At 47.1% G+C, this 23339-nt stretch overlaps 1 protein-coding gene across 1 annotated transcript in view; it reads left to right on the top strand.

Annotated features, from left to right (window-relative positions):
- The window catches only part of LOC111148618 (feline leukemia virus subgroup C cellular receptor family member 2), a 49839-nt gene extending 27904 nt beyond the window's left edge, over nt 1-21935 (top strand). Inside the window, 8 exon segments of the mRNA XM_022505342.1 lie at nt 2030-2170; nt 10577-10644; nt 12220-12323; nt 15359-15469; nt 16561-16666; nt 16817-16928; nt 17519-17574; nt 21246-21935. Of these exon segments, the coding sequence (XP_022361050.1) occupies nt 2030-2170; nt 10577-10644; nt 12220-12323; nt 15359-15469; nt 16561-16666; nt 16817-16928; nt 17519-17574; nt 21246-21320 (773 nt within the window). The 3' untranslated portion in view covers nt 21321-21935.
- Nucleotides 21936-23339: the final 1404 nt, after the last annotated feature.

Genomic DNA, 23339 nt, shown 5'->3' with positions numbered 1-23339 from the left:
TAGAGCATGCGACTCTTGATTGAGCTCAGGGTCGTGAGTTCGAGCCCCATGTTGGCGGTAGAGGTTACTTCAATAAATAAATAAAATAAATAATTAAAATAAAAAGAAATAACCATTAACTTAGACTGTACCAGTTAATCCCCACCACCAACCTCAGACAACCACTATTAATTTTATATGCATGTACATTTGATCGTTGAGATATTGGTTAATATATTTATATATCCTCTTTTATCATCTGAATGGTATTACATGTGTTGTGATAAATTCAGAAATAGCATAGTAGAGACTTTTTAATTTTCAGTTAGTCATTCACCTTTAAAGGTTAACCAGCTTTCTTCCTAACATTCCATCTCACGTGGTAAAGGTCTCATTCTTCCCTGCCATCCCCACCTCCTGTTTTATGATTGTGCACCCCATTCCACTGTTCTCACTGAGTCAACTCTCTCCCCCTGGGCTCCAAGATGAGAGTCTGATGGCTTTTTGAAGCTGGCAGGATATGTTGGGTGGAGGACTTGCTGTTTCTGGGAAGGGGAGAAGCTACGGGAGTGTGGATGGCCACAGGAAAGAGCAGTCCACCCAGGGTCCCTCTTACTCAACCAGACCTTAAGTTTCAACTTGTAACGTGCCCAGCTTCAAATGCCTGCGCTCATAGCGGATGAGCGCGTGGTTCTTTGCATTTGAAATCCTGAAGGTAAGACATTTCTACATTTTGACATTTTATTATCAAGCCAGAGAGTGGCTAATTGAGTAAAGAACTGAAAAATCTGATCTGAATTCTGGTTTGTAGTTTCTCCAGGCCCTTGGAGAAATGGAAGAGAGATAGCCTCTTGCCTTACTTTCTTTCTCCTCATGCAAAGGGAGGTGAATGGACAAGACAGTGGATGAATGGTTTCCAACACCAGGAAGTAATCCAGGAGTATTTCTGGAGAAGGAAGAAGCAGGGCTCTGAAGTTAGGGCTCTGAAGGTTTTCTGCGGCGGAGGCGGGGCGGGGGGTAAACCTCACGTCCAGAGCTTCCTCTAACTAGAGACAGTCTACTGACCTTTCAGGAGCGTTCTCATGGCATGTGGAGAAGCTACATGGAGCTTGCCTGGACCCAACTTGGGGTGGGGAAGCAATTTAACCAAACAAATGGTTACACTTGTTTGCCCCCAGAACCTGAACAGCGATCAGTGCCATCAAATGGATTGTACCAGCTGTGCTGGAAATCAAATACAAAATGAATGGTTTTCGTGCTATCTCTCCCCAGTCCTTCCTACCTCTCCTGCAGGGGTATGTGTTAATTCTCTTGTCTCTTCACAAGGCAGACATTAGAGTCAGAATTTGACAAACTAGGAATTGACTTGAGGTTTTTTCCAACAGAAGAAGATCTTTTCACTTATTCAGGGAATATTCCTTGGCCGCCATGTGCCAGGCTCTCTGCTAAGCAGGGGCGACACAGTCCCTTCCCCCTTGGGAGGAGCTCTGGTACTAAGCCATTCACTGGGCTCACTAACCCCAAACTTTCTCACTTTCTCTCTCTCCATGTGTTACTACTATGTTATTTTCAGTGTGCTGTGATATGTTATTTGCTGATTGATTATGGGACTCCTTGACCCTCGAACGCTGCCTGGGAGGCCCAGGGAGTGCAGCCATCCGGAGGCCATGAAGAAAAAGCCACAGGTGGTGAGAAACAGCTTCAGGAAAGAGGGACTGATGGATTTAATTGAAGAATTAATGTTTCCTTTTTGAGTCTTTTTTTTTTTTAAGATTTTATTTATTTATTTGACAGAGAGACAGTGAGAGAGAGCATGAGAGAGGAGAAGGTCAGAGGAAGAAGCAGACTCCCCATGGAGCAGAGAGCCCGATGCGGGACTCGATCCCAAGATTCTGGGATCATGACCCTAGCCGAAGGCAGTTGCTCAACCAACTGAGCCACCCAGGCACCCTCCTTTTTGAGTCTTAACCTTTTCTCTTGTCCATGTGTTAGCTCTGCAGGGGTGGGGCCATGGGGATTTGCAGTGATATCTCTGTTTCTTTCCTTTCAGTATTCAAGGAGAAGCCTAAACACCCCCCGAGCAGGGCACAATCTCTGAGCTATGCCTTGGCGTCCCCTGATGCATCGTACTTAAGTTCCATTGTCCGGCTCTTCAAAAACCTCAACTTTGTGCTGCTTGTCATCACCTATGGTAAGGTGCATGTGTGTCCAGGAGTGTGTTTAAATTAGTAACGTAAGACCTCATGTGTCTGTGTGTCTTACTCTTTCCAAATCCCTAGTGTGTATATAAAGCTATTGCTCAGGACCAACCCAGAAGAGTCAGTTGTGCCTCAGGGCCTTTGCATGTTCTGTGAAGTTCACTTAGAAAAGCATTCCCTCCCAAATCAAGTTGTCTTGACAAATGCCTGCTGATCCTTCAGGTCTTACCTGAGTATCACTGCTATAAAGGTGACCTTTACCTGTTTAATTATGCTGTTCCTGGTGCATCTTAACACTTACCATTTAAAAAGAAAATTTCAGGTCTCTTTTCCCCCTAGACTATGAATGTCCCAAGGGTAGAGATTTATGGCTTTTCATCTTTATAGTTCCTTAGCAGTGGCCAGCCTGGATTGGACACTCTAACAGTTATTTAGTGAATGAATGAATGAATGAATGAATGAATGCATTCATTCATGAGTCTTGTCACATAAACCGGTCCCCAACCAATCCTCTGTCATTTTGTAACACTGACTCCTTTTTTACCTGAATACAAGACAGTATCCCTCTTTTAGTTCCCTTTTTGGCTTTTGGAAGATACAGTTGAATATGCATTAAGATTCTTTAAAAGATTTTATTTTATTTATTTTAGAGAGGGAGAGAGAGAGAGAGAGAGAAAGAGAGAGAAAGTACATGAGTGGGGAGAAGAGCTGAGGGAGAGGGAGATGGGAGAAAACTCCCTGCTGAACAGCAAGCCCAACATGGTGCTTGATCCCATGACCCCCAGATCATGACCTAAGCTGAAACTAAGAGTTAGACACTCAACCAGCTGAGACACCCAGGTACCCTTACTAGTTAGTTTGTTAAAAATCAAGAGTCAACAGTTGTGTAACATGCTTAGTAACCATTAGAAGAAAAGAAACAAGGTTGGTTTGACATAATTTATGCTTAGTGAAACCCCGGTTGGCTTTAACCTTGTTTTTTTTTTTTTTTTTTTTTATAACAATAGCATTTGCTATGTGCCAAGACTTCCCATGTATGATTTTATTTATTTAACTCTCATCATGCCCATGTGAGGTCGGTACCATAGTTTTCCCTATTTAACAGAGGAAAAAACTTAAACTCAAGACAGGCTAAGTAACTAGCTCGAGAAGACACAGCTTTGCATTGGCAGAGGCAGAATTCAAATACAGGTTTATCTAACTCCAAAGCCTACACAATTAATGCCTATACCCCTTTTTGAATTATGCCAGAGTTTCATGTTAGGCTTATCATCATGCTCCTTATCTAAATTAGAGTGTTTATCTGTGGAGGCATGAGAGAAGAGGTAGTATCACACACAGGAGAGTGGCACGCCTATTTTTCAGGCACTCACAAAAATAAGTGATCTCTCACCTGGAAAAGTGTTGGATGAACAGATTAGTCTTCAAGGTCTCAGGTCTCCATTTCTCATTCTCTGCAGCTTTTCCGTTCTGAGAATGTCTCTGCCTTCACCCACAATATACAGACAGACTTTCCAATACTTAAGATGTCCAATTAAAGAAGTTATGTGAGTTGTCCATAAGTAGGAGGCACTCAAGTGTAGATGGGACCAATCACTTAGTGGGGATATTTGGAGAATATCAGGCTATATAGATGGATAGTAAAGCCACATGGCCTTTGGGATCCCTTTCAGATTCAGGATTGCATGGCTCCAGGAACTTTCACTTGTCCTTGAGTTAAATATCTCAAATGCATTGACTTTTGAAAACCATAAATCTTATTGCATCTGATATCAGCGTATTTTAGGCCTACCTTGGCATTCTAGGGCAGATGAGTGCTTAATAAAGTTTTTTTTTTTTTTTTATGATAGTGGTGATAAGTGGGCAATGATCCCAGTGTATAGGCAGGGAAGCAAAGCAACTCTTCCTCTTCAGCTCTTGCATGGCTGGTTGCTTATGTGGTCTTTCATTTGGCAGTGTGGTTTTAACACTGTACTTCTGCACATTCATCTATTTGGTTGAATGATAACACAGGAAATAGGGAAGCACTTCTGGAATGGTGGAGTGAGGACCTTGGATAATCTGTTCTTCCATAAAGCAACAAGTACACTGACAAACATTGTCAAAATCAAATTTCCAGAACTCTTAAACAAAGGTTTGCAACAATCCAAGGGGCATTTATTCAAGGAAAAAAAAAATGACTGAATAACAGCAAGAACAGTGAGCTTTGTGTTTTAACTTGCCCTATTCCAATCCGCCTCTCCCAGTCTCTGTGGTAGCCTTGACAACCAGCAGCCTAGCAGCCATGGTAGTTGTGAGAATCAGCAGCCTCACAGCCACTTGATGGGGCAAAAACAAGTCTGGAGCTCCCCCCAAACCCCATTCCTAGGTCATTATTTGATATCTGACAGTTCCCTAGAAGAGCCCCATTCAGAGGACTTGCTTTTATTTAACCAGACTCAGAGCTTGCTCTGTGGGAAAAGCACTATTTCTAGGGCAATTTGTTGAAAATCATCACTGTTTAGCATCATAGCTGCCTAAGGTAGTAATAACCAGTTTAGGTGAACAGGAAGCTGGCCAAAAATCTTGAAACAAAAATCTAGAGAATGAGATGGTCATAGGAGCTTTGAAAAGCTCTGACATATTCTTAGGAATCTAGATAGAAGTCCACATGCATATGAGCCCTAAACTCTCACCTCTGGCTGACCTTGAGGCTCTGGGCAAGGAGGAAGTGAAGGCTAAGGCAGGGTTGACACCTGCCTGCTGGAGCATTGAAGGAGAGCCTCAGACCCCGTACAGAGGAGGTCCGTGGCAAAGGTGGGGACTTACTGGTTTAAGGTATTTAAGGAAATATCTGTCTAATCATGACCTCACCACTAAACTGATGTAGCAGAAACCAGCAGCTGCACCTGACAAAGAATACAAACTTTACAAAATTAGTCCAGGAAAGTCACCAAGCAAACAGCAGCAATAGCAACAAATCCCAGGGAGGGAGGAGAATCTCATTTCCAGAGCTGACATGGTATTTAAAATGTCCAGCTTTACCAAAAGATTATGAGACATGCAAAGAAATAGGAAAGAATGACTCATACACAAGGGGAAAAAAGCACTTGATAGAAACTGTTCCTAAGGAACATATGGACATAATAAACCTATGGACATAATAAAGATTATAAATCAACAATATAAATAATGTTCAAAGAACTAAAGAAACCATGCCTAAAAAATGAAAAAAAAAAAAAGGTGGAGAATAATGTCTTACCAAATAGAGAATATCGGTAAAGACAGGAATAAAAAAGAACCAAATAGAAATTCTGGAATTGAAAGTACACTAACTAAAATGAAAAACGCACTGGAGGACTCAAAATCAGATATGAGCTGGCAGCAGAAAGAATCATTGAACTTGAAGATAGATCACATAAAATTATCCTGTCTGAGGAACAGAAAAAATAAAGAAGAAAAATGAGCAGAGCCCTGAGACCTGTGGGAAACCATCATGCAAACCAACATACGCATAATGGGAGTCCTAGAAGATGAGGAGAGAAAGGGTGAAAGTAAATTGTCATTTAAATTGGGATAGTGCTACCCAGAAAAACAATTTGCTTCTGAGTCTCTAGGAGCATTTGACTCCATTGCAGAGATAGAATTTATTAATTTTTTTTTCCATCAAAGACCTGGGGTTATTCCAGTGAGAGAGAGTTAAACTAATCTGGATGTTTGCATATATTTAATTATAGTTAGAAAACTGCAAGCCTTTTTCCATGATAGATAATTGGACTTGGTGACTAAACTTTGTACCAACAAGTATATGATTTTTAGGCTTAATAACAGATTTGGATAGAATTTTATTGAGCTATTAATGTGTGTCAGGCCTTCTGTTAAGTGCTTTACATAGATTATCACATTTAATCTTCAGAACAATCCCATGACATCGGTTCTCAACTCCATTCCATTTTATATATGAAGACGCTGAGGCTCCGTTTAGTTCCTTGCCCACAACTGGACAGCTAGCAAGCAACAGAGCTTCTGTCAGTCAGAACTTCTGTCTGACTGATGCCGAAGCCTATCTTCCTCACCACCATGCCATTTTTGTGTCCTTATGGAGAAAGGAACATCTAGAGACAAAGCCAGAGCTCTTTTAGCCCCACTTGTCTCAGTGGTCCTTGGGTTTACCTAGGGGAGGTATTTCCTTCTTCAGGTTCAATCCTCTAAACTAGCTGCCTAGGAGTTGCCTTCTCCTAAGATGCAGATCAGTTCTGGGGTTTTCGAAGCAGGATCAACTTATATTGACCAGCCATCTTTGGGATTTGGAAACGATGGGGTCTTGACTTTAGCGTCTTTCTAAGGCTTAGAGGTCATGTAAAGGCAGTGTTTGGGACTCAGGCCACCTAAGAATTAAATCTTTGCTCCAAATTACAAACAAAACAAAACTCTCTATAAATTCACCTAGGTGTTTTGAAGCTCTCCTGAGTGTCCCACCACCCTTCCTGTAGTTTCAGGTTGGGCTTTGAAAAAGGAAATGGTTCATACTTTTTATATTGTACATATGATGTTCATATTTTCCTCTGAATTACATGCACTTAAGAGCATGTGGCTTGAATCTAGCCGATGATAGCATTTCATGGGCACATTTGCTGGATGTGGGTGAACATGTCTTGGGGTAAGAGCCTTGAATGCTGGAGTGGTGAATTCAGAGTTGGCACGTAAGGAATAAGGAGTCTGAGTTTTAATGTCTGCTCTGCCAAATTACTGAATGTACCTCCTTCACCCATCCTGTGCCCATGAAATAAAAATCTCTGAAAATAAGAATCAAATTTGGTTCCCAATGGAGTGCTCTGAATGGCAATGAAAGCTTCTAAAGCAGTTGCAAAGAGATACTGCATGAATCCACATTGCTGTTGTGTTGGCGAACTTGATTTCCTACATTCTTTCATTGGTCTGAACCGCATTTCACCAGGTAGGGAGTAGCTCCCATGTAGCTGGTGGTATGTCCGGTACTGTCTTTCTCATGGCTTTCCAAGTCTTCCCCAAGCTGCTGAGTCTGCTGCCCAGAGTAGAGCCTGGTGAGGGCTTTGGAGGAATTTCAGGGGGCTTTTTCTTGTAGGCCTCTGGTCATACCCTTAGAGATAGGTTTGAGAGATATAATAAAGGCTGTCCAACTAAATTGCATGTCAGGTAAACAGCACATTCTTTTCAGCATAAACATGTCCCATGGAGTATTGGGGGCATATTTATGCTGAAAAAGTATTACCTGAAATTCAAATTATAACTGGATGTGTTGTTTTTGTTTTTTTCCTAAATCTGGCAGCCCAGCTTAGAGAGGAGGGGCCAGAGATGGGTTTTGTGTTTGATATTGCTGAAATCACAGGAATAAAAAAACTGCCTTTTCCTCTAGTAAAATACAGCCCCCCATCCCCTTCTCCAGGTTTGGCAATGCAGGAAGACCCAGGGCTGGAACCATATTCTCTACAGGTCTGCCAGAGTTTGGGGGCCCAGTGGGTCTTAGGATTTGTATCAGCAGAGTTGGGCAGTGGTGTGGCATCAGAGAATAACCTTTCCTTGGCTACCTTCTCCTTGAGTCCCTAGGCCTTGCTTTCACATGGCCGCCTCTTCTGCTCTATCATCAATGGCACAACAATTGCCACATTGAAAAAGACACTGAAAAGGCTTCTCTTCTAAAGAATGTCCTCAAAGGGAACACTTCTCCATGTTGTCCCCCAGCCTTGCCTTCAGCTACCCTTCTGAATAATCTTCCAGTGTTGGACATCCAAACTCACAGCCCAACACGGGAAGATTATCACCTTCCCTTGGGGCTTTCAAGGGCTTTACTACTGCCCACAACCCTATGGGTTTAGGGAGGGTGATTGCGCTTCCTCTCAGATCCTGCTTGAGAGAAGGCATAATATCCTTCTTGTGATTCCCTGGAGCTTTGCTGAGGTGAGGCTTTAAACCCTTTAAAACGAGGGTTTACTACAAGTCCAGGAAGGACCCAAGGGAAATGAACACAGAGTATCCAGAACCCAGAGATAGAATCTGGGATCAGTCTTTCCCAAGCTTCCCTGATGACAGAATTACCTGGGGTGCTTGGTTGAGTGTGTGCCTGAATTTCCCTGCCTTTCTTCTAGAAATTCAGTTTCAGAAAGTCTGGGTGAGGGCCTGGGAATCTGCTCTTAAAAGGCATTCCAGGTGATTCTGGTTTGCAGCAGCATTGAGCAGCTCTAACGTAGGGTCATTCTCATGGTCTTGAAAACCCTTCTCATACCATTTGCCGCCATGTTAACCTGGGAGCCTGGGCCTAGTCTTAGATCTTCCGGATTCCCAAGGTCATTTATTTATGAACTCTACTGAGTCTAAGAAATGGCTAGGGTTGTTGTTGTTGTTGTTAAGTGGGCTCTATACCCAGCATGGAGCCCAGTGCATGGCTTGAACTCAAGACCCTCAGATCAAGACCTGAGCTGAGATCAAGTCAGACACTTCACCGACTTAGCTACCCGGGCACCCCTGTTGTTATTATTATTAATATTATTTTAGATTTTACTTATTTATTTAATTTTTTTAAAGATTTTATTTATTTATTTGATAGAGAGATCACAAGCAGGCAGAGAGAGAGGGGAGAAGCAGGCTCCCTGCTGAGCAGAGAGCCGGATGCAGGACTCGATCCCAGGACCCTGGGATCAGGACTTGAGCTGAAGGCAGAGGCTTAACCCACTGAGCCACCCAGGTGCCCCTTACTTATTTATTTAAGATAGAGACAGAGAGAGAGTATGTGAGTGAGCAATGGGGGAGGGGCGAGAGGGGGAGGGACAAGGGCAAGGGGACTTCCCACTGAGCACGGAGCCCAACACAGGGCTCGATCTCATGACCCAGAGATAGTGACCTGAGCCAGAATCATGATTCTGATGCTCAACTGACTGAGCCACCCAGGTGCCTGTTGTTATTTTTAAATTACAGATTCCTAGCTCTATTTCAGGAAAATCAGATTTAGTTCAGAAAATCAGATTTGGTGGGGCCCAGGAATCTGCATTTTAAAACTCTTTTGCACTTAACTCTGTGTCTCATTTCTCTGGGAACCTGATAAAGGGAGTAAGTGAACTGCATTTAGGCAACATTGCATATGATAAAAATGACCTCAATGTTAAAAATGACTGTCTGGATTGGGGGACCTTTTCATATCTGCTAGGAGGCCATTCTTTGTGCTTCTCTGAGTGTGCTGACTCTTTTCACTGGACTGTCCTCTCTGGGGCCCCGAAGCTATGCCTCTGGAGATGCCACCAGCAATAGTGGCTCCTGCAAGGTGTTAAACCAGGGTGGCTGCCATGCCCACATTTCCCTGCGCCTGTGAGGCCAAAGAGGATGGGTTCTGGATGGCTCCATGGTCTAGGCTTCATGAAAGAGGAACCCCTGAGGCTGCCCTGCTCGTGAGCTGTGTCCTGTTACTTAGAGTCTTCCAGGGCATCTAATGTCAAGTGTACCAGTGATGGTCTTGTGAGCCTCAAAATTAGTTAAAATTAAGACCTCTGGTGAGCATTATAAAGTGACTTTCTGTATTTGTTTTAAAACTGGGTGCATTTTCCTCATCTATAAAATGGGGATGATAATATTAGCTACCTTGCTGTAAGGATTGTAAGATACCTAAATGGTATCTAGTACATAAAAATGTGCTACTGCCACCTTCCTCCCCACCCGCCTCCCCACTCTCCTCCCCACTCTCCTCCTCACCCTCCTCCTCTCCATCCTCCTCCTCACCGTTATCTTCCTCATTACCATCATCATCATTATCTTCATCGCCATTGGGTCAGTTTCAGTCTCATCAAAGCTACTATAGCTTTGCACAAATGGCCTCGTGGATTCTTATGGTATATTCTAGGTGTTCCTTTTATCTGTTGGATGAATTGATGAGTTAGGAGAGTCAGCTCAGTGCTCTTTAGGGTGCTTTCTGGTTTCAAATATGAGATTTTGTGTGACATTGGGCCAAAAAGAAAGCTGAAGGAAAAATGGGGACAGAAAAGAGAAACGACCCACAGAAGGAGTGATGTCACGGGTCAGAGGCCTGGAGCAGTCTGGAGCGGGGACAGGTCATCAGGAGGAGATGGAAGGTGTCCAGTGGTTCTGCTGACCCTGTAGGTCAATAGGTCAATGCTTGAGAGGAATGTAGACGGTTCTGACCTGGGAGTAATGTTTCTAGCGCCTGTGTTTCCAGGGCAGGGTTAAAGGGATCCGCGGGCAGTGGTGTGGGCTGAGAAATGGTTAAAATAGTTACTTTATTTTGGAGTCTTGAGTAGCCTCCTACTTTCTGGGGACACCACTCATAATGGCAGTGAAGCTGAGGACTTCTGACCTCCCTACCTGCCAGGGGAAGACGTTAGCAGTGGTCCAGCAGAGGCTACCCCTAATGCTGTGTGTCTCCCTCCTTCTTTCAGGTCTCAATGCTGGTGCTTTTTATTCCTTGTCCACACTGCTGAATCGCATGGTGATCTTGCACTACCCGGTAAGGTAGTCCCCTGAGCACGCTGAAGAGAGTGAGAGCTCTGTCCATCCCGGCAGGAGCTGGGGCAGTGGTTAACTCTAGTCCCCCTAGCACCCTGCCCTCGCCATTCCAGACAGTGTCGTACGGTGCTGTGCTTACGGGATTTGGAGGGAGACGGCCCTGGTTCTCAGCCCTAGTTCTGGTGGCTCTTAATTGTGTGGCAGGCTGGTTAGCCTCTCTGAACTCTCATTCTCCTTTCTGCAAAAGAAACACAATTACTTATTGAAAGATTATTTTTTAGCATTAGAAACTAATACTATGTATGTGTGCCCATATGTATATATTCATATGTTCTATGTATGTAAAGCACATGGCATGACGACAAGCTGTACAGTAGGTAAACCTACAGATGTACAGATCATGTATGAAAGATTTAATTTGTAAAATGGGGCAGAGTTTAATTTTGAACTCTTGGTTGCCCAACTGAAAGCATTTCTCCTTCTTCTTTTTTTTTTTTTTTTAAGATTTTATTTATTTGTCAAAGAGAGAAGAGGAAGAGTGCACATGAGCAGGGAGAGGGGCAGAGGCAGAGGGAGAAGCAGGCTCCCCACTGAGCAAGGAGCCAGACTATGGGACTCGATCCCAGGACCCTGGAATCACACTCGGAGCCAAAGGCAGACACTTAACTGACTGAGCCACCCAGGCATGCCTGAAAGCATTTCTTAAATGTTTACAGAACTAGCAAGGGCTGGATCCTAGGAGTGGGATACTGTGTGTCCTGGAGTCCGGAATCCTAGGTCCAACCCCCTTTTGAAAGGAGAGGGGTCTCGGGGCACCTGGGTGGCTCAGTGGGTTAAGCCTCTGCCTTCGGGTCAGGTCATGATCTCAGGGTCCTGGGATCAAGCCCCGAATCAGGCTCTCTGCTCAGCAGGGAGCCTGCTTCCCCCTCTCTTTCTGCCTGCCTCTCTGCTTACTTGTGATCTCTCTCTGTCAAATAAATAAATAAAATCTTTAAAAAAAGGACAGGGGTTTCACACTTGCAGAGGTGGTAGGCCACTGTGGCTAACGTGTTCCATTTTGGAGTTTGACAGGTCTGAGTTCAGATCCTAGCTCTGTTCTTAATAAATGCCTCACGACCTTCCTGCTAGCAGGTTCATCTCACTGTGCCTTGTTTTTTTTTTTTTTTTTTCCCATCTATAAAGCACAGACTATTGATTTCTAACCTCACAGTGGGGAATTTTGAGAAGCAAACGAGATTATATAACTGTCATATTCCTATTCTTTTTGGCACTAATAGTTCAAAAATTAAAACAACTAAGCACAGAATATTTGGATATATGTATTTCGGTCTCCCTGTTTGTGAAATGGGGATAATGACAAATAAGATAAAAGGGCTGCTGTAAAGATTAAATTTAAAAAAAGATCTACTTCAGAGTGGCTCTGGGACAGTTCGGTCACCTTGCCCTGGTACGTTCAGAGAATCAGCTCAAATGGAGCCTGAGTTACTTGCCTTTCTTTCCCCTGTCACCTCCTGCTGACTGTGCTCTGGTGTCTTGTCCCATGCTTGGGTGATCACGGGGGCTGTGGTTTTCCCAGGGGCAAGAAGTGAATGCTGGAAGAATTGGCCTGACCATCGTCATTGCAGGAATGCTTGGGGCCATGATCTCAGGCATCTGGCTGGATAGGTCCAAAACCTACAAGTAAGTGTCCTCCTCTTGGACTGATAGTTGGGGACCCTTGTTTTGAAATGACACATTCCTCAGCAATTTGGCTCCAGAGGGTTGGGTGTGAGAGCTGGGGGTCTCAGTGGTCGAGCGGTTGACATTTATCTTCTCTAAGTCTCAGTTTCTCCATTTATTAAATGAGGGAAATAGTACCCGTTCCATGGGGGATCTGATAAGATCAGAGACGGAGGACATGAGGCCTAGCCCAGTACTCTTTCCCCCTCCCCCCATGTAGTTTGCGAAAGGGGCAGACGAGGGAGAAATGAAAACGAAGGTAGAAAAATGCCAGCAGTTGCAAAGTTAATGGAAATCCCAAAGAATGGCGATGAGGAAGTGATGCCCTGCCCCGTTCCCCTGGCTCCCAGGGCTTAAGCAAGGTGGCTGGGCTTCCTCTGGATTACACCGTATCATCTTGCTACTGCTTATACCTCCTTCGTAAATACCATGGTGGGCTTGGGGCCTGAATGCCCAGCGTGTTTCCAGGAGCCCCGAGCAGCCTTTCTAAGATTTTAGTGTATGCCAGGCTCATCCAGGACGCTTAATAAAAATAGATTCCTGGGCCCCATCCTCATGGCTGCCAGGTCAGTGGGGGAAACCGCCTTTGTAAAAAGCAGCCCACCCAGTGCCTCAAGCCAATAGCCAGGCTTAGAGGAAAGGTTCTGGAGAATGGAGACCTGACGCCCTTCCCTTCTTGTTGCTCCTTTCCAATGCTGTGTATACACTAGGTGCTCCATTAATGTGGGTCAGCTGGGGAGCAGCCAGGGTTGTCCTACCCTGGGGCAGGGTGGCTGCTTTGTCGAGGCCTCCAAAGCACCCCATGTCTGGAGGCGACAGACAGTGGCAGACCTGTTCTCTGTCACACAAACCCGCTTCTGTGAGGGTCTGGTCAGACCAGGTCTGACTCTGGCTGCCCCAGACAAAGGGCAGTTGAGGTCATCTCTGGGGATGTGGCCGCCTGGCTGAATGCGACGTGGAGCCTGGCTTGGCTTAATGACTGCTGGGGGGAGCTTGGCTGCCGTCTCGTCTCTGCCATCTGCCAGTGGTTTGCCTCAGCCCGGCCCGAGGGCAGTGAGGACTGGCCGCTCCCCAAAACCAGTGAACAGCAGTGTCCCTCTTTCCGGGGCTCCATCTGTGGCAGGAGAAGGAAGGGATTGGAACGGTGGTGGGGCTGGGATGTGCAGCCAGATGACTGAGAAGAACTAGAAAATACAGGGAAAGGGCTGAGGGCACACTTGGGGATGTAGACACCACTGTTTGCTAGTGTCCCTGATGTCCAGCTCCTGCCATCAGTGTGAGATCCTCTTCACCCTGTGCTATGACCCAGGCAGAGAAAGATGCTCTGTGATCGGGGCATTTTGGTGCCCCATTCTCTTCTCTCTGAGGTTCCCAGATTTGACCCGTTTGACATGGTGGCTCGAAATTGGGTGGGTCACATCCCGTTATTTGAGGCTGGGACTACTTACAGTTTTTCTAAATGGGTCAGTGGTTTAAAACGAAGCTGTAGTTAAGCAAACTCGGCAAGAGGGGAGCTTGTATGGCCGGCAGAAGAAACGGGTATCCATGAAGTTGTCTGCTGTGGGGTGGGTGGGACCAGACACAGGTGCAGGTGGAGAATGTGGACGCCCGCCTGCCCTCCACAGCTGCTGTGAAGCCCTGAGTGGGAGGGGCATCCTTTGCAGGCTCTGGCCTTGAGCGTTTCCAAAGAGGCAACCACGTAGTGTGTCTAAGTGTGTTAATGTATCAGGTCCTGTGTCCAGCAGTAGAAAGAGCAGCGTAGGTTTCAGATCCCAGGGCTGGGTCCAAATCCCAGCTCTGCATTTACTCAGTGGGTGACTCTGAATTAACCTAAGGGGTCTGTGCCTCAGTTTCCTCATTTGCAAAATTAGGGGTAGTCGTACGTTTCTTGTGGGGCTTTTGTCAGGCTCGAGTGAGAAAAGAAATGCACGTGAAGCACTTAACAGAATTCCTGGCATCCAATAAATGCGGGATTAGTTTGATAGAACCGAAGTATACATCTACTGGTGCCCCCACCTTGTTTCTGGTTTCAGGGGGGATGAGTGAGGGTTTTTGGCTTTCAGTATCTGAGTGCTCATTTTGTGGGAAGGTGGGCAGGGGGATGGCGGAGCCTGCAGCCTGCCATCAGCAGGGCAGGGGGAGGAACATAGGTCCGGTGGCAGGGATGGGACTGCGGCAGAGTCACGAGTGGGCAACGTGGGAGGAGAAATGTAGGGAGGGGCGCACGCAGGGCGAACCCCAGACAGGAATCAGCAGACGGCTGATGGTCCTTCTGAGAGGACTGGCAAAGGGGAATGTCATGGGGAGTGGGCAAAGCTTTTGCACTTGGGCTTTGGACTCAAGCACTTAGTTCAGGGCTGGAGAATGTTCTTGCTTAGCTTCTGCTCTCTGGAGCAGAGCAGTTTGGGTTTGGCGAAAAATATGCACTGCCCCTGTGCCATTGGCAGGAGGAAGTTCCAGATGACAGAGAATCTAAAAACTCAGCTCACTGCCCGCCATGGCCATGGGGTCTTGGGGCAAAGCAGACCAGCAGGAGGAGGTGGCTTCTGAGCTAGTCCCGTATGCCACTGCTGCCTGACCGGAGCTGATGTTTGTTCTGTAGTTTTTTTGTTTGTTTGTTTGTTTGTTTGTTTGTTTTTTGGTGGAGGACGAGGAAAGGAGAGGGTTGTGTCCTTCTTGCTTGGGGTGCAGCATGATATTGTTGAGAGGGTTCTGTGGGAGTCAAACACACACATGTAACAAGAGGGCCTCATCCTCTCCTGGGCTTCCCCTTTGTAGCACTGGCCACAGTGTATTTAAATAACTATTTGTGTGATCATTGGTTCAGTGTCCATCAACTTTATGGACAGAACGTTCTGAGAACTGATGTCCCAGCACACAGCAGAGGGCTTGACACATAGCAGGTGCCCAAATGATACTTGTATAATGAATGAATGAATGAATGGTCCTGTTATAGTCAGAAGCCAGTGAGTCAACTTCTTTGTCTCTGCTTTTAGAGAGACAACCCTATTGGTCTACATCATGACAGTAGTGGGCATGGTGGTGTACACACTGACCTTGAACCTGGGATACCTGTGGGTAGTGTTCATCACCGCTGGCACAATGGGGTAAGTCTGACCTCTGACCTGTCTAGCAGGAAAGCGGCATCCTGTGGCTCCTAGTGCTGCCACCATCCTTGGAGCAACACTCGTCCCTTTTCTGCCTTCTCATTGATCTCTGGAGATGTGGAAATCGTGGCCAGAGGTCTTATTTGCTTGCAACACTTCAAAAGGCTGCCTGGGGCTTCCATGCCATTGGGATGGAGTCTGTCCTTCACAGAACTCAGGGAGGCTAGGAAATGTTTAGAGTCTCTTGTAGCTCTGCCTGGAACAGTGGGGTGGGCAGAAAAAGTGCACAGGGCTAGGAATCAGGAAGTCTGGGTCCTGGTCCCAGTTCCGCTGCTGACCTTTAGATGACAGGTGCATCGCCTAACTGCCCTGAGCCTCAGTTTCCACATCTGTAAATGAAGATGACAGTGGCCTGTCTTGTAGAGTTGTTGCAAGGAGTGAGAGAGAAATAAGTGTGAAAGTAGCCCAAAGTGTGCTACAGATGTAAGAAATTAGAGTTGGAACTTTCTGGACCTGTTGTATGAGAAAGCACAGGAAACAGCACACCTTCCGTGGGGGGTCTCTTCTTAGCTGCACATCCCCGTTATTTTCCTGTGGGTGCTACATGAGTGTGTGTATGAGAAAGAGGAAGACAGAGACAGAGATACACAGATACTCAGTCCTTCTCAGCTGGTGAGCCTCCAGAGGGAAAAAGGAGGACACTGAGATCCTCCTTCCAGGTCCCAGAGAGCAGGGAGATGCTGTTCAGTGTCCAGGGAGTTCCCACTGCCAGCACAGGGCCTGCGGACCAATGATGCAGAATTTCTCAGCTGAGGGCTGAACACCGCAGGCATCCCCATCCCTTCTCCCAATGCTGACAGTAATAGAAGAAGCAGGGGACACCCAGGGGGCTCCTGAACATGAAGCCTCCATAGGAACTTCTTCCTGACCTGCAGGGGTATCTCTTTCCTTGGTCACCAGAGGGATGGCCTGGAATATCTTGGTGACCAGAAACAAAGTAGGAAAAGGAGTTCTAAGTGGGCGAGGTGGGCTCCCTATCCTTCTTGTTCTTGAAGTTCTCCACCATCTTGTTTCTATGATCTGGCCTTCAGCTTCTTCATGACAGGCTACCTCCCACTGGGATTTGAGTTTGCTGTGGAGTTGACATACCCAGAATCGGAAGGCATATCTTCTGGCCTCCTGAATGTATCTGCCCAGGTAGGACTCTTATTTGGTGGTGGCCCCAAAACAGTGGCTCTTTTTTCCCTACTTGACTGGGCTGCTGCTGGCATTGTATCATGACAGCTCGGTGCTCCCATGGGCTGGTTGGCCAGGCCCTTGTTTCCGGTCTTCTTTGTGCCTTTCCAGGTGTTCGGGATCATCTTCACCATCTCCCAGGGCCAAATTATTGACAACTACGGAACCATGCCTGGGAACATCTTTCTCTGTGTGTTCCTCACCCTTGGAGCAGCCCTCACTGGTGAGTTGGGGCCTTAAGACAAGATGGTGCTTAGGCCGCTCCTGAGCTTAGGCTGTTGGTGATTTGAGACCTCAGTGTTTTGATTGATCGTACAGATCGGGGGTACACTTGCAGAGGGGCAGAGGGGAAGGCTTATTAAGAAATGTGTTTGAGGGGCAGTAGCATGTGTTGGTGGAATGAGCCTAGAATTTGGTACCAAAAGACCCTTGTTTGCATCCAAGACTGTGACACTGACCTCCATAGCTTTTTGACCTTGGACAAGTGGACCAACTTCTGGAAGGCTCACTTTCTTAAACTATAAAATGGGAGTTGTTGTAAGGACTAGCGCAACATGTGCAAACTCCCTGGCAAATATCACGGGTATATAAATGAAGGCCTAGGTCATCATTGGCTTCTGCCTGTCAGGCACATCGGTGATCCCCAGGCTCTGTCAAGTTGGTGGGGGGAACCTCCATCTCCCTGGGATATCTATAGGTCTGAGATACCTGTGACCCTTCGGAAAGTGAGGACTCCCTCTCTTGGGTGAACTTCATCATTGGTGTCTTGTTAATTCTGTGTTTTGGTGTTCTTTCTCAATCTCTTGACCTCAGCGTTCATTAAGGCAGATCTCCGGAGGCAGAAAGCAAACAAAGAAACTCCTGAGAATGTGAGTATGTGGAAGCTTGCTGGGCTGAGAGTGGGGTCCCAGGTTTTGTTTGAGGCTGTGGCAGCATGGGTGAGCCCGGGGGGCTCCCACTGTGGGGGGCTCCCACTCTGGAGGCCATGAGATCAGCTCAACTCACATAAACATGGCACCCAAGAGCTTCCTGGGTGAGTGTTTGGCATGGCTGTTGTGCTGCTGTTTCCTGGCCTCTTCTGCTTCCTTCCCTACTTCTGGCCTCCCTGCTGTGGTCCCCAGAGTATGTCACTGTTGTCACAGTCTGCTGAGCAGCAACCCCTCCTTGGATCCTGAGACAAGTCCCGAGACCCTGACTCCACTGTTTCGCCCAGGGTTCAGTGGCTGGAGAGGAAAGGTGGGAGCCTACCTCGAATGTGGTGGTGGTGGCCCCAAGGCAGTGGTTCTCCTTGCATGTTCCAGCCCCTTAGACAGTGCAGTGGAGCTAGAGGGGCTGGTGCCAGTGCATTTCCAACAGGGCTCACAAAGGGCAAGTCAGGGAGTAGGCATTGATGGTGGTAGATGGGGGAGGACCAGGGGTATGATTTAGAACACAAGAGGGTATCCCATCTGCTTTAATCAGCTAGGGACTATTTCAACCAAAATGTTAGGTTGAATCAAATCAGCCAGGATGAAAACAATTTCAAATGTGAGGAGGAAAAGTGGGATATTACTTAAAAAACAAACAAACCACCCAAAACACATTACAGAGGTAATACATGTTCTCTGTAGAAAACTAAAAAAATACAGAAAGGTATACAAAATTTAAAAATCATCTGTAATATTATCATCTAGAGATGAAATGCTGGTTTTTTTGCAATACTTACATGTCTATATCTACATATAATATGTATGTATATCTATATCTATATTTGTTGTATATATGGATATGTAAATTTTTTTGAACAAAGATGGAATCTTTTGCTTTTTTACTTGTGAACACCTTATCAGGTCATTATAACATGCTTCTCATTTCTACACAGTGTTTTAATGAGTGCATATGGATAAACCATGATTTAACAGTCTTGCTGTCTGTGGACATTAAGGTTGTTCTCAATCATTGTTATAAACAATATCATGACTAAAGTCCTGGAAGCTGAACCTTTGTGCATGTTCCCAGGCACACTATTTCCTTGAGAAATGGATCAGTGCTCATGCACATTTTTAAGATCTTGGTACATATTGCTGAACTGTTGTCGAGAAAGGTCCTATCAACACTATCAGAGTATATTGCTCTAGAAGTGTAGGAGTGCCAACACGGAGGCCTTATCATTTTGGAAAAGCTTGCCAGTTGGTGAGGCAAAAATGGTATCCGAAAGAGTATATTTAGTATTGTAAGGACATATGTGGGCAGATGGATGACAAGCTTTCATTGATTATTTGTCTTCTGATATCACACTCTGGAGTTGGCGGGCCAGCGGGTAGCATGTGGAGGGCAGAGCCTAGCGCAGGAAACTCAGTGGGGAGACAAGGAAGGCCTTGGAGCTGAAATGCTGCTCTCTAGACTGGCGCGAGGACCCTGGCATTACCTCCATGAGGATGGGCTTTCACCTGGCCCCACTACAAGGAGGCATCAGGGTTTGAAATATAGAGTGAGCCTGGGAACAAGATGCCTATAATAAAACAGGAGAGATTTCTTGTGAGAAGGTTTCAATTTGGAATGTGACATCTTGTGTCAAGGGATAGGAGATTTTGCTGTTTACTTTGTAATCTGTGTTTGCGTTGGCAGATGTAGGCAAACACGAAGAAAGAAAAGGTCACCTATAACCCTAATACCTGGAGATTACCTGGAGATTAACATTGCAGTCCGTCATTCAGGGTTGTTTTGTGGGAGTCTTCGGGAGCAGGTTGGAGTCCTAGCCTGCTTGTTTGCTTAACAGTAGTTTGGCAAACTTTCCACAGTTACATTCTACCACCTCATATCTACATAGATATATTTCCATTTCCTCTTGTTTAATATTTAGGTTATTGCGATATTTCACCATTCTCGCAGCCGTATCTTGGTGCACAGGGACCAGGTTTGTTAGTCAAGGTTGGAGCTGTTGGCTTGGTCATCTTCTGTATGGAGTATAGGAAATAGCACTGAGTGGGAGTAAGGAGACAAATCCGGGGACGGTACTTCAAAGTCTGTGTCCCTGGATAACTCACCATGTGCCTTTGAACCTCCCTTATACCTGGGGAAGACTATTGTTCAGGGAAGGTCAGAATCATGGTGCACTGACACCCTGGGAAGGCAGGGCTGTCACAGAGCCTCCCCCGTCTGGAACCCACCATTATGCACGCCATGGCAGTCCGCGTAAGGGAGACCCGGCCACCGGCACACAAATTCATGATCAGTGCCAGCTGAGCACAGGGCACCCAACATTTGTGGCCAGAGCTGCTCTTTCTAATCAGTGAGATACACAGTTTTGGTTAAAAAAAAAAAAAAAGAAAGAAAAAAGAAAGAAAGAATGTCTAGCTTGGGGCTAATGGCTAATTGAGATGATGAGAAAATGGTTTGGGTTTCCGTTTTTCTTCCAGTTGGTGGTTCTCCGCTAGAGACAGAGGCTGTACTTCTGCCCCCACTAATCTCTGTTTCTAGTTGTGATTTCAAAGTGCTGGCTTTGGAGGGGGCAGGCGTGCGTGGGCGTGCACGTGTGCGTGAGCGAGAGGCGAGAGGCTGCTTGATTGACGTAAGCAGACGGCTGGTGGCCTGAATGGAAGCTCCTCATGGCTGAGGCTGAGCTGCTGGCAAGGAACCGGCAAGAGAATGGGTAGGTTGGGTTTCTACAGCTGTTGTCCCAGCTGCAGACTAGGCCTGAGACAGTCCCTGGGGGAGAAGCACCATGTGTCCAGTTGGCACTGGGCCTGTAGATGTCCCTTGAGCTCTCGAGTGGTGATGGTGCAGTGCTGTGCCCGTGCCAGGGCTTTCCCGCTCACGGATGAGTGCTTAAGGTAAGAAGCAGGGCACAGCATACACCTAGGGACCCCAGAGGATCATTTCCAGGCCATACTTAATTCCAGACCCACCCGAACAATTGTGAGCCACAGGACTCTGCTAATCCTGGGCCATCTTTCCCCAACAAAGTCAAAGCCAGACTGACCCAAAGTCTTCTTCCCTGGTTTATAAGGTATATATACATAATTTTAGCCACTGAGTTTATATCCTGCCTTTACAAAAATTCTGGTCTTGCCTCCATTCCCTGCACACTATAATAACATTTCTCATGCTGGGGGCCGCCTCCAAAGGAAGGTAGTCAGAATTTCTGTGGGGGTTGTAGAGCTGACACTTTGGAGAACTACTCAGTGGTCAGTCCAGGTGAGTTTTAGGCAGTCGGAATGGGGAGGGGGGGGGGGCTCTGCTTCTCCTGCAGGCCCCAGAGGGAGCCTGAACCGTGGTACTCGGAGTGGGACCGTTTGTGGTGGCCATGGTGTCACAGAGAGCTGGCCTTTCTGGCTTTTCTTTGATGACACAGTGAGGGTGTGTGTGTGTGTTTAGAGAGCACACTGGCAGAGGCTGGGTGCTGCTTTTCTACTTCCCTTTGTTTGCTCCTGGGGCTGCTGAGGGGCCTCTGGCTCTTGGTTTTCCCACTGATGACAACCCTGACGGGCCGCTGTTGCAGCCAAGGGTGCAGTCCTTTTCCTCTTCACCCAAAGGGCTGCCTCCTTCTTGTGCCTTGCAGAAGCTCCCAGAGGAGGAGGAGGAGGAGAGCAACACCAGCAAAGCGCCCACCACTGTGTCTGAGGAGCAGCTCTGAGAGGAAAAGGTGGTGGCGACTCAGGGAACCAGACAGCACTCCCCACCTCTTCCGTCAGCGCCTACCGCCGGCACATAGGCCTTTGCCACAGCAGCTTTTCGAGGGAACCGGCTGGAATACTGGGGGCTTGGACGGCAGGGCCTCTGCCATCTGGAACCCACTCAAGAGCTTGCATGGTCTAGCTGGGGAAGATGGCACCTTCCACTGGGTGCCCGCTCCATCCCCGCCCCCCTCGCAGGCTGTGGGAGCTGGTGCTGGGAGAGACTGCTGGAGAGCCGTGGTGCCTTGTCTTCCCCCTTCCCCTCCAGCCCGCCAGGAGAGGGCCTGCAAAATTATCACGGAAAGAAAGCTTATTCAGGATATTAACTTTCTTTTTGGAATCATAAGACCCTTAGAAGCCCAGTTCTAGGGAGAGGCGGCTGCTCCAGAGAGGGGGTAATTTTGGGGTCATCACATTGTGGCTAATGTTCTGTGGGAGAGAAAGCACCATCAGAAAAACATCAGAACGAACCCATCAGGACTCGGCCTAGCTTCTCCTGCCCTAAGGCTGGGGTGTTTCCAGACCCTCTCCTAAGAGCTGATCAAACCCAACATCAATAAACTGACAGAAACTTTGCTGTGGCCGTGAAGGAGAAGCCTGTCTGGGAGGGTGACCTGCCTAGCAGCGTGAGGCTGCTTGTGAAAGTTCAGCCTTTGGGAACTGTGGTAGCTAGATTTGGGGACAGGATGGTTCTTCTCTACAAGATCTCTGCCCAGGGACTTCTTTGTGTGTGTGTTGTCGTCACCGCCGATGCCTTGAGAAACTGTCATCAGCCTTAGTGCTTCCTTTCTCTGAAGGGAGGGAAATCCCAGCCACCTTCCTGTAATCTTTCCTGAAAACTTTGTTTCATTCCACCCTGAGAAATCCACAGCTTCTGAGAGAGGAGAGGAAAGGGGCAGAAGGAAAAGGAATTGAATTAAGTGCCTTCTGCCTCCGGAGGGGATCATATTCGCACACCCAACCCCTCTCACCGTCCCCTTCCAGCAATCACCTTTTAATAGATGTTGTGAATGTAGAGGGATTCCCCCCCCCTTTTTTTTCTTTCTCAAGGGATTCCCTTTAAACCAACCCAGGGTGACCTCCTCGCCTGCCCAGCCTGCTGTCTGGCTCTCCTCATGGGCTGGGGTAGTGTCCCCCGAAAATAAGATTTTGAATCATTTCTCCTGCGCTGAGCAGCTGTGATCATGTCCATGGTGCTGCTGGGCTGTGGCCACTGCCTGGTCTGGGCATCTGGGGGCAGCCTGGGTTGGCAGGGGGGCTGCTGCCTGAGGGGAGCCGTGTGTGTGTGTGTGTGTGTGTGTGTACAGACATTCCAGATGTGCTGTAAGAGAAATTCACACTTCTGCTGGGGGAGTGTTGGGGGGTGGAAGAGAGGTGGAGAGGAAGCATGTCTTGCTTTTCGATAAGGAGAAATGTGTTTACTCTCCAGCTCCTTAAAACTTTTTAACAAAACGTTTACCAGATTGGTCATTCCTTTATTTTAAAAGTGTAAATTTGTATTTTCTACTTGTGATGCCAGGTGCCAGACAATAATAGATTCTCCAAGTGGCCTGCCAAGTCATTAGATGGAGCAGAGGTGTCTTGTGGTAGCCGAGATTCCAGCTCATTTGTGGGGCCTGGGCCCATGGGATGGGACGGGAGGGGCCTGGGGCTACAGCAGCAGTTCCCAGGGCCCACTGCAGAGGTGGATCCTCTGTTCACACAGATGTGACCCTCCCCACGGCCTACTGCTTCAAGACAAGGCTGGAAGACTGAATGTGGGCCTATGTGGTACTTTGTACCTCACCGGCCTGCACATGACCCTGCCTGCCTTCTGGGCTGTGTACACATGTGAATGGTCCACACACAGGGGGGCCGCTCAGAGCCCGCTGTTGTTTCTGGCTCTGCCTCAAAGTGTGGCTGAAGTGTTTGCTGTACGACTGCACCATCTGGCCCTGGCCAGAGTCCATGCTTTTGGCCTCTGCAGTTGTGTCACCATT

This window comes from Enhydra lutris, unplaced genomic scaffold (genome assembly GCF_002288905.1).
Source record: "Enhydra lutris kenyoni isolate GAN:26980312 unplaced genomic scaffold, ASM228890v2 scaffoldscaffold20, whole genome shotgun sequence".
NCBI classification, from domain to species: domain Eukaryota; kingdom Metazoa; phylum Chordata; class Mammalia; order Carnivora; family Mustelidae; genus Enhydra; species Enhydra lutris.
The sequence above is the reverse complement of the archived record's forward strand: the minus strand, read 5'-3'. Positions and strand labels throughout refer to the sequence as shown.